This window comes from Penaeus monodon, chromosome 17 (genome assembly GCF_015228065.2).
Source record: "Penaeus monodon isolate SGIC_2016 chromosome 17, NSTDA_Pmon_1, whole genome shotgun sequence".
Taxonomy (NCBI): domain Eukaryota; kingdom Metazoa; phylum Arthropoda; class Malacostraca; order Decapoda; family Penaeidae; genus Penaeus; species Penaeus monodon.
Genome location: NC_051402.1, coordinates 42,240,878 through 42,249,851, shown reverse-complemented (window position 1 = coordinate 42,249,851; position 8,974 = coordinate 42,240,878). Strand labels below are relative to the sequence as shown.

The following is an 8,974-nucleotide window of genomic DNA, read 5'->3' as shown; positions in this document are numbered from 1 at the left end:
TCTCTCTCTCTCTCTCTCTCTCTCTCTCTCTCTCTCTCTCTCTCTCTCCCCTTGTGTCACGTGACCTTGGTGAGATTGTTCTTTTATGGCGTCCATTTTCGAAGATTTTTTGTCGTTGTGCTTGTTTTTGTCTTTTTTTTTTTTTTTGGGGGGGGGGCAGGGAGTTTTTTTTATATCTGTTTTGTGTATGTTTTTCCCCTTTCTTTTTTCTTTCTTTTTCTTCCGAATGTCGCTGTTTTGTCGTGTCGTTTTGTTTTTTATCGTTTTTATAGTTACTGATTCTGTGGTCGTTTTCCGACTTCCATTGTGGTTATTTCTCCTCCTCTTCCTCCCTTATTTCTTCCTCTTTTCTTCCCCTTCCTCCTCCTCTTAGACCTCTTCTGGCACCTCCTCCTCTTCCTCCTCCTCTTCCTCCTCCTCTTCCTCCTCTTCCTCCTCCTCCCCTCCTCCTCTTCCTCCTCTTCCTCCTCCTCCCCCTCCTCCTCCTCCTCCTCCTCCTCCTCCTCCTCCTCCTCCTCCTCCTCCTCCTCCTCCTCCCTTCCCCTCTTCTTCTTCTTCTTCTTCTTCTTCTTCTTCTTCTTCTTCTTCCACCTTCCATTGTGATTATTTCCTCTTCCTTTTCAAAGTCCGTCATTTTTTTCTTTTTTTTTTTCTTCTTTCTTCCATTAAGGGGTGGGGGGGGGGGGCAATTGACTTCCCTGACGAAGCGAAACGACGCCATCCGTTTCTCTTAATTTGCTTTTATATCTCAATTACTGCTTTATAAATTCGCTGTTTATTATAGGCTTTCATCTATTTCCCGGTAATGAAGAAACGTGTTCGGTTCGTATTGCAACAACAAGAAAGGGAAAGGTTCTTGCATCTTTTTCCTCGTCTGTCTTTCCTTTGTTAATTATGATCTTGAATTTTATTTCTCTGTTTTTTTTGTTGTTTTTTCTCGCTTTCTCTTTCTTTTCCTTTTTTATGTTCGTATTTTTTCGCTTTCGTATTTTCTCTCTTTCTTTATTTGGTTCTCTTTTTCTTTTCTTGCTTTCTCTCTGTTCTCCTCTCTCTCTCTCTCTCTCTCTCTCTCTCTCTCTCTCTCTCTCTCTCTCTCTCTCTCTCTCTCTCTCTCTCAATCTTAATCTCTCTCTCTCTCTCTCTCTCTTTCTCTTTCCCTCTCAATCCCCCTTCACCTCAGTCCCCCTCACTCCCCCTTACTCCCCCTCACTCCCCCTTACTCCCCCTCACTCCCCCTTACTCACCCCCCCCCCTCTCTCCGTCAGGAACCCGTAGGCAAGGCGGAGACGACCCTGTACGCCCGCCGAAAGTGCAACGGCGTCAGCCCGTCCTCGCCAGCCGCCTTGTCAGCGTCATCGCAGCACATCGTCGTCGTCGAAGGTAAGGGCGGAACGAAACGTTTTTTCTCGGGGAGGAAACGTTTTTTTTTTTTTTTTTTTTTTTTGGGGGGGGGGTAATGTTTTATTTGGGAGAGTGCAGCTTTTTTATTATTTTTTTTTTCTGGGGAAGATGCAACGTTTTTATATTCATTTATTTCTTATTCTGGACCGGTTGCAATGTTTTTTTTTTTAGATTCTAGGGGTGATGAATTATGCCTTTTAGAAATGTTTTTTTTTATTAGTATTAGTAAATTAGTAGATGCAAAAATAAATACCAAAATAACTGAATGAACCAATAGATAACTAGATAAAATACAGCAAAAAAAAAAATAAAAAAAATAACTTACTCTTACTCACCTTTTTCTTTCCTGCCCCTCCCCCCCCCAAAAAAAAAAAAAAAAAAAAAAAAAAAAAAAAGCAGACGAGCTCGTTGACCGCAACTGTGACAAATGCCGCGAGTGCTGCGCAAACTACCGCACGTGGCTCAAAGTACAGAACGTCATGCACGTGATTGTTCATGACGCCATCTTCGACCTGTTCATCATGCTGTGCATCATCCTGAACACCATCTTCCTCGCCATTGAACACCACGGCATGTCGGTGGAGCTGAACAAAGTGCTGGAGGTCGGCAACAGGGTGAGTGCGATCGCCTTTCGGCTCTCTTCATGAGGTGCTTCGGTTTAGCGTTTTTTCATATTATTTGTTCTTTGTCATTATCTGTTGTTAATCATTTGTCATTATTTATTATTATTTATTATTTATTATTATCTATTGGTATTTATTATTTATTGTTTGTTGTTATTTGTTTTTTTTTAATATATATATATATTTTTTACCACTACGCCTCCTCTAGGAATTTGTCCTTCTCTCCAAATTTTAAAGAAATTTATAAATATGTTCTTAGTCTTTTTCTTGAGAATGGATTAGTCACATTATTATTGAAGTTATTAATTGACCGTGCAAGTAAAATTAAAGAAATATATATATAGATAGATAGATAGATAGATAGATAGATAGATAGATAGATAGATAGATAGATAGATAGATAGATAGATAGATAGATAGAGAGAGAGAGAGAGAGAGCGAGAGAGAGAGAGAGAGAGAGAGAGAGAGAGAGAGAGAGAAATATTAGTTATTACTAATATAGGTATATGTTAGATATTTAGATATTTATTTAGATTTATTTTAGATATTTAGATTTGGATGAAGGTCGATCGTCGTTTTTTCTTTCTTTCTTTCTTTCTTTCTTTCTTTTTTAATATGTTAGAGATACATGTAGATATATGAGGTTCAATAATTTGCTTTTGCTAGATTTATATTAGAGACATAAATATGAAGATGTGAAATTCCATCGTCATATATATATATATATATATATATATATATATATATATATATACATATATATATATACATATATATATATATATATATATATGTATATATATATATGTATATATATATATATGTATATATATATATATATATATATGTATATATATATATATATATATATATATATATATATATATATATATATATATATACATATATGTATGTATGTATGAGATTTGAATAAAGATTTGAATAAAGATTTAAAAACTGATTAATCTAGAATATAAATGGGATAAAAGCGAAAACAGGCAGGTGGAATAAAAGAGAAAAAAGAGAAGATAGAAGAGGGGAGAGGAAAGGATGATAAAAGTGTAAAAGAGGGAGTAGAGGCGATGATGGGAAAGGGGAGAGATGAAGGGAGAAGGGGAGATGGAGTGATAAAGCGGGAAGGAGAAGTAGAGGGAAAATTATCAGGAATAAAGGCAGACGGAATAGAGGAGATGAGAGTAAAGAGGTTAGATAGGTAGAAATAGAAAAAAAAGACGAGAATGAGAAATGTTGATGAAGCATCGAAAGGGAGAAAGAAATACAAAAAAAAAGTAAAGGACACAGAAGATTAGAAAGAATTCAAAGATTTTTGGAAATAATCATGCACAGCCAACCAGCCTGTTAATGTTATCTAGATATTTCTACCATTACCATATCACTGTCACCATCCCCACCATCATATCACAGTCTTCCCTACCATCACCATACCTATGCCATCATCTTTATCACCATTTTACTACCAGCATCACTATCATAAGCACCATCACCGTGACACCAACACCATATCGCTTTTATCAACAACACCATCTCAATATCATCTTCACCAACACCATCTCACTATCATTTCCTCCATCTCATTATCATCATCTTCACCAGTACCAACACCATCTCACTATCATCTCCTCTATTTTATTATAACCATCACCTTCACCAACACCATCTCACTATCATCTCAATATCATCATTACCTTCACCAACACCATATCACCATCGTATCACTATCATCACCATATCTTCACCATCACCCATAGTAGAGAAGTTTGCTCGCTTTCTTTACCTTTCGACACAGACACACACACACGCATACGCGCGCGCACACGCACAAAGGAGGAGGAAGAGGTGGAGAAAGGAGGAGGAGAGGGGAAAGGGGCAAAGGGTGAAGAGGGGAAGACGAAAGGAAGAGAGGGAGGAGGAAGAGGAAGGCGAAGCTAAGAGGGGAGGAAGGGAGGAGGAAGAGGGGAGAGGGCACGCACACATCAACCCTGGGGTCCAAGTCCAATGTAACGACACCAATATCTCTCCCGCTCGACGCTGCTTGAGGGGTGCGAGGGTGAGGGGAGACGAGGAGAGGAGCAGGAGAGGGCTGGGGAGGAGGGGGAAGAGAGGAAGGAAGGAGTGAGGGGAGCTGGGGAGAGGAGGAGGGGCAGTAGGGAGGAGAGGAAGAAGAGGAGTGGGAGGAGGGAGAGAGGAAGGAAGGAGTGAGGGGAGCTGGGGAGAGGAGAAGGGGGAGTAGGGAGGAGAGGAAGAAGAGGAGGAGTGGGAGGAGGAAGAGAGGAAGGAAGGAGTGAGGGAGCTGGGAGAGAGGAGGGGGAGTAGGGAGAGGAAGAAGAGGAGAGGAGGAAGGAGTGAGGGGGAGTAGGGAGAGAAGGGGGAGGAGGAAAGGAGCAAGGAGGGAGTGAGTGGAGCTGGAGAAAGTAGAGGGTGGAAGAGGAGGGAAGCGGTGGAGGAGGGGGAGGGGAGACGGTGAGGGGAAGGCAGGAGGATGAGGGACTGGGGAGGGAGGAGGAGTAGGAGGAGGAAAGAGGAGAGGAATTGATAAGGGTTGAGGGAGTGGGAAGGAGGAAGAGTAGAGAGGAGAGAGAGAAAGAGGAGAGAGGGGAGGAGGGAAAAGAGTGAGGGGATGGGAGAGAGGGGGAAAGTAGAGGAAGAGTAGTGGAGGAGAAGTAGGAGTGGAGAGGTAGTGACGATGGAGAGAGGGAGAGAGAGAGGAGCGGGAGGAGACGAAGAGAGGGCAGGAGAGGATTGAGGTCAGAGTGAGAGATGAGAGGAGGAGGGAGAGAGAGAGAGAGAGAGAGAGAGAGAGAGGCAGGAGAGAGAGAGGCAGGAGAGAGAGAGAGAGAGAGGAGAGAGAGAGGCAGGGAAGAGAGCGAGGAGAGAGACGAGAGAGAGAGAGAAGAGAGAGAGAGGAGAGAGAGAGAGAGAGAGAGAGAGAGAGAGAGAGAGAGAGAGAGCGAGAGAGAGCGAGAGAGAGAGAGGGGAGAGAGAGAGCAGAGCGAGGAGAAGAGAGCGTGAGAGAGAGAGAGCGCGAGCGAGAGAAAGAGAGAGAGCTAGCGCGAGCGAGAGAGCGTGGCATCGCAGCTCGGCCTGGAGTCTGTCCGGGCAGACAGGCTGCCATTCTATTAGTGCATGTCGGGAAGCCTAAGGTAGTTTAGTCGGCCGTGCAGCAGGGCCATTGTGGAATGGATCCATCCGAGAGCAGGCAGGCCGGAAGGGGGGAGAGGGGAGAGGGGGAGAGGGGGGAGAAGTGGGTCTGGCGAGCGTACCAAAGGATTGCCCTTCCTGGGATTCACTCCTGCGTTTCCCTCCCACGATTCCCTTTCTACGAATCCCTCCTGTGATTCCCTCCCTACGATTCCCTCCCTACGTTTCCCTCCCCACGATTCCCTCCCTACGTTTCCCTCCCCACGATTCCCTCCCTACGTTTCCCTCCCCATTCAATAGCATCCGATTTGACCTTCGCCCAGTCTCCCCTCACTGATGTTGGTGGCCATGTTCATATTTCTCAGGCTGAATACAGACGGGGGCGTAAGACTGGTTCGTGTGGTGTTAATGTTGGTGTCTTCCGGCTGAGGTGTTCTAGGTAGGAGAGCGGGCGGGTGGGATTTGCCTTGTTCATGTGGTGTTCATGTTGGTATGTTCCAAGGTTAAAGACGTAGCTTGGCGAAAGGTTACGGAGACGGGTAGGAGGAAGATCGGTTTTTTCTTCTTCTTTTTCTTCTTCTTCTTCTTCTTCTTGAGGGGAGGGGGGGTGGGGATTTTGAACTTGATTGTGGATATGACAGTAGTTAAACGCACGGTAGAAATAGACATAGAACGAGGAGATTAGGAACGTAACGAGTGAGAATAATGATTAAATGTTTTAAGGAGACTGGAAGGGCGTTTCAGGAGGATAATAGACAGGTAGAGAATAAACTAAGGTAATGGAATGGGGGAAAGAGAAACATAATAGGTAGACATAGAGGTAGATGAAAGACTATGGCATGAGGTAGACAGAAAGGATATTGAAAGGGGAAGGAAAAAAAAAAACATAACTAGATTGGAAAGCTGCAGAAGGGAGATAGAAAGGTGATCGATAAACGCAGAGATAGACTCAAAGACTGGATATAAACAGGTAAAGCATGAGGCAGACAGGAGGGAAAATAGACAGGTAAAAAATAAACAAAGGGGAGGTGCAGATTGGGGAGGAAAAAAACGTGGCAAATACTTGACATGGCACGCAAGGCTTGAAATAAACAGCGAGAGCACGAGAGTAGACAGGCGAGAGAGAAACTTGACATGATAGGAGAAAGACTTGACATAATAGGAGAAAGATTTGACGTGACACGCAAGGCTGGAAATAGCACGAGATCAGACAGGTGAGAGAAAGGCTTGACGTGACAAAAGAGAGAAAGACATGACAAAAGAGAAGAAGACATGGCATGACAGGAGACAGAAAGACTTGACATGCCATACACTGCTGGAGATAGCACAATAGAAGACAGTAGAGAGAAAGACTTGACATGACACGCTAAACTAGAAATAGACAGCACAATAGGCAAGAGACAGCAAGACATGACAAGAGACAGCAAGACATGACAGGACACAGCAAGACATGACAGGACAGAGCAAGACATGACAAGAGAGAGAAAAAATTAGAAGCGAAATGAGGAGGCGGCGGGACGCTCCGGCCCCCCCCCCCCCTGTCCTCGAGTGCCAGCGTGGCGGCCTTTCACTTATGCAAATGCTCGAGTTTTCTCAGTTTCCAGCGCGCTGTGTTTTGCCTGCTGTTTACTTTTTGGTTTGGTTTGAATGTTTTTTTTTTTTTTTTTTTTTTTTCTTGGTTTGGTTTGGTTTGAATGTTTTCGTTTTTTCGCTTTGATTTCTTTTCGGATTTTTTTCTCCTGGTTTTCCATTTTTTCGATTTTTTTTCTCTACCTCCTTGTTTTCCTATTTTTGATGTTTCTTTTCTATTTTATTTCTTGTTTTTTTTTTGTTTTTGCTGTTTTTTTTTCTCTTCCTGCTTCTTCTTTCGATGTATTTTTATTTATTTATTTACTTTTCTTTCTTTCTTACGTGGGTTTCTTGTTTTCTTCTTCCTTTCGATGTTTTTTTTTCTTCCTTGATTTTGTTGTTTTGTTTTTGCTTTTCCTCTTTCGGTATTTTGTTTTATCTTTCTTTTTTCTCTTTTTCCTCCTACCCCCTTTCTCATTTCGTTTTTTTTTTTCTTTCGTTATTTATTTTTCTCGACATTTTCCTTCTTTCGATTTTTTTATTTGCTTTCTTCGTGTTTTTTAATTATATATGTATTATATATATACATGTATATATATATATATGTGTGTGTGTGTGTGTGTGTGTGTGTGTGTATGTGTATATATATATATATATATATATATATATATATATATATATATATATATATATATGAAAAGAGAAACAGCCACAGTAGAAAATGAAACTAAACCGTAACGTTTCGAACTCTTCACGAGTTCCTCTTCAGACGAATAAAATCGAAATGGATCCATCCATTTCGATTTTATTCGTCTGAAGAGGAACTCGTGAAGAGTTCGAAACGTTACGGTTTAGTTTCATTTTCTACTGTGGCTGTTTCTCTTTTCATCTTTGTGTACACGTTACTGTGTTTGTGTTTGTGTTTATATATATATATGTATATATATATATATATATATATATATATATATATATATATATATATATATATATATATATTATACACACATATATGTTATAGTATATATATGTATATACATTTTTGTTTTGTTTTGTTTTGTTTTTTTTGTTTTTGTTTTTCCTCTGTGGTTTTATGCAACTACAAGACGAGATATAATTTGCTGATAATAATACATTCAATAGTTCGCTTTCCAGTCTTTAAGAAAAATAATAAAATAACAAAAATGGAAACTCAGTATACTGAAGTTCATTATTCATCCACATCTTCTATCCTCCGACAAGTGTTCATTCTGTTCACTGGTGTTCTAAACCTTTTCTGTCTTCATTCCTTTTGTTCATTCATTGGTGTTTCTCTCTTTCTCTTTCTCTTTCTCCCTCTCTCTCTCTCTCTCTCTCTCTCTCTCTCTCTCTCTCTCTCTCTCTCTCTCTCTCTCTCTCTCTCTCTCTCTCTCTCTCTCTCTCTTTGATGTTTATCATTGTTCATCTGTCTTTTCTTTCTCATTGTAAATGTTCATTCTCTTAAACAGGTGTTCACCCCCAGAAAGATTTCAAAGCGTGTCTATTCCTAACTACAAATTTTCACGCTCAAAACTGTTCACCTGCCTTTTCTCTCGCCGTTCAGTCTCCCCACAGGTGTTCAGATGTTCATCGCAGTGTTCACGCTAACAAGTGTTTTCCCACGAGTCACCACCGTCCGATCTCCCCCACAGGTGTTCACCGCGGTGTTCACGCTGGAGTGCATCATGAAGATCATGGCGCTGAGCAAGGAGTTCTTCGTGAACAGGTGGAACGTGTTCGACTTGGTGATCGTTCTGGCCTCGCTGCTCGACCTCGGCCTCGAGATCGGCTCCGGCCTCTCCGTCCTCAGGGGCATGAGACTGGTGAGTGGGGCGAGGGGGAGGCAGGGGGGAGGGAGGGGGAGGGTGTGAGTGGACAGCATGAGACTGGTGAATGGGACGAGGGGGCAGGGGGGGGGGAGAGAAGGGAAGGGAAGGGGGGGGGGGAAGAGGAACGTGTGAGTGGACAGCATGAGAATGGTGAGTGGGAGGTGAGTGAGGGAGAGGGAGGGTGGGGGAGAGCGGGAGAGAGAATGAGGGGGAGAGTGACAGAGGAATATGGCTGTGACAAAGTGAGAGTGAGGGTGAGGAGATGCGGGAGAGGGCGTGGTAAGGTAAGAGATAAAGAGAGAAGGGGAGAGCGTGAGGATGAAAGAGAGTGTGTGAGGGACAGAGGGTGAGCTTGAGAAAGTGACAGTAGGGGAA

At 42.5% G+C, this 8,974-nt stretch overlaps 1 protein-coding gene across 1 annotated transcript in view; it reads left to right on the top strand.

Annotated features, from left to right (window-relative positions):
• Positions 1-1,265: 1,265 nt before the first annotated feature.
• The window catches only part of LOC119583765 (sodium channel protein 60E-like), a gene marked incomplete at its 5' end in the record, with an annotated part of 79,952 nt that continues 72,243 nt past the window's right edge, over positions 1,266-8,974 (top strand). The window contains 3 exon segments of the mRNA XM_037932431.1: positions 1,266-1,380; positions 1,801-2,015; positions 8,423-8,593. Of these exon segments, the coding sequence (XP_037788359.1) occupies positions 1,266-1,380; positions 1,801-2,015; positions 8,423-8,593 (501 nt within the window).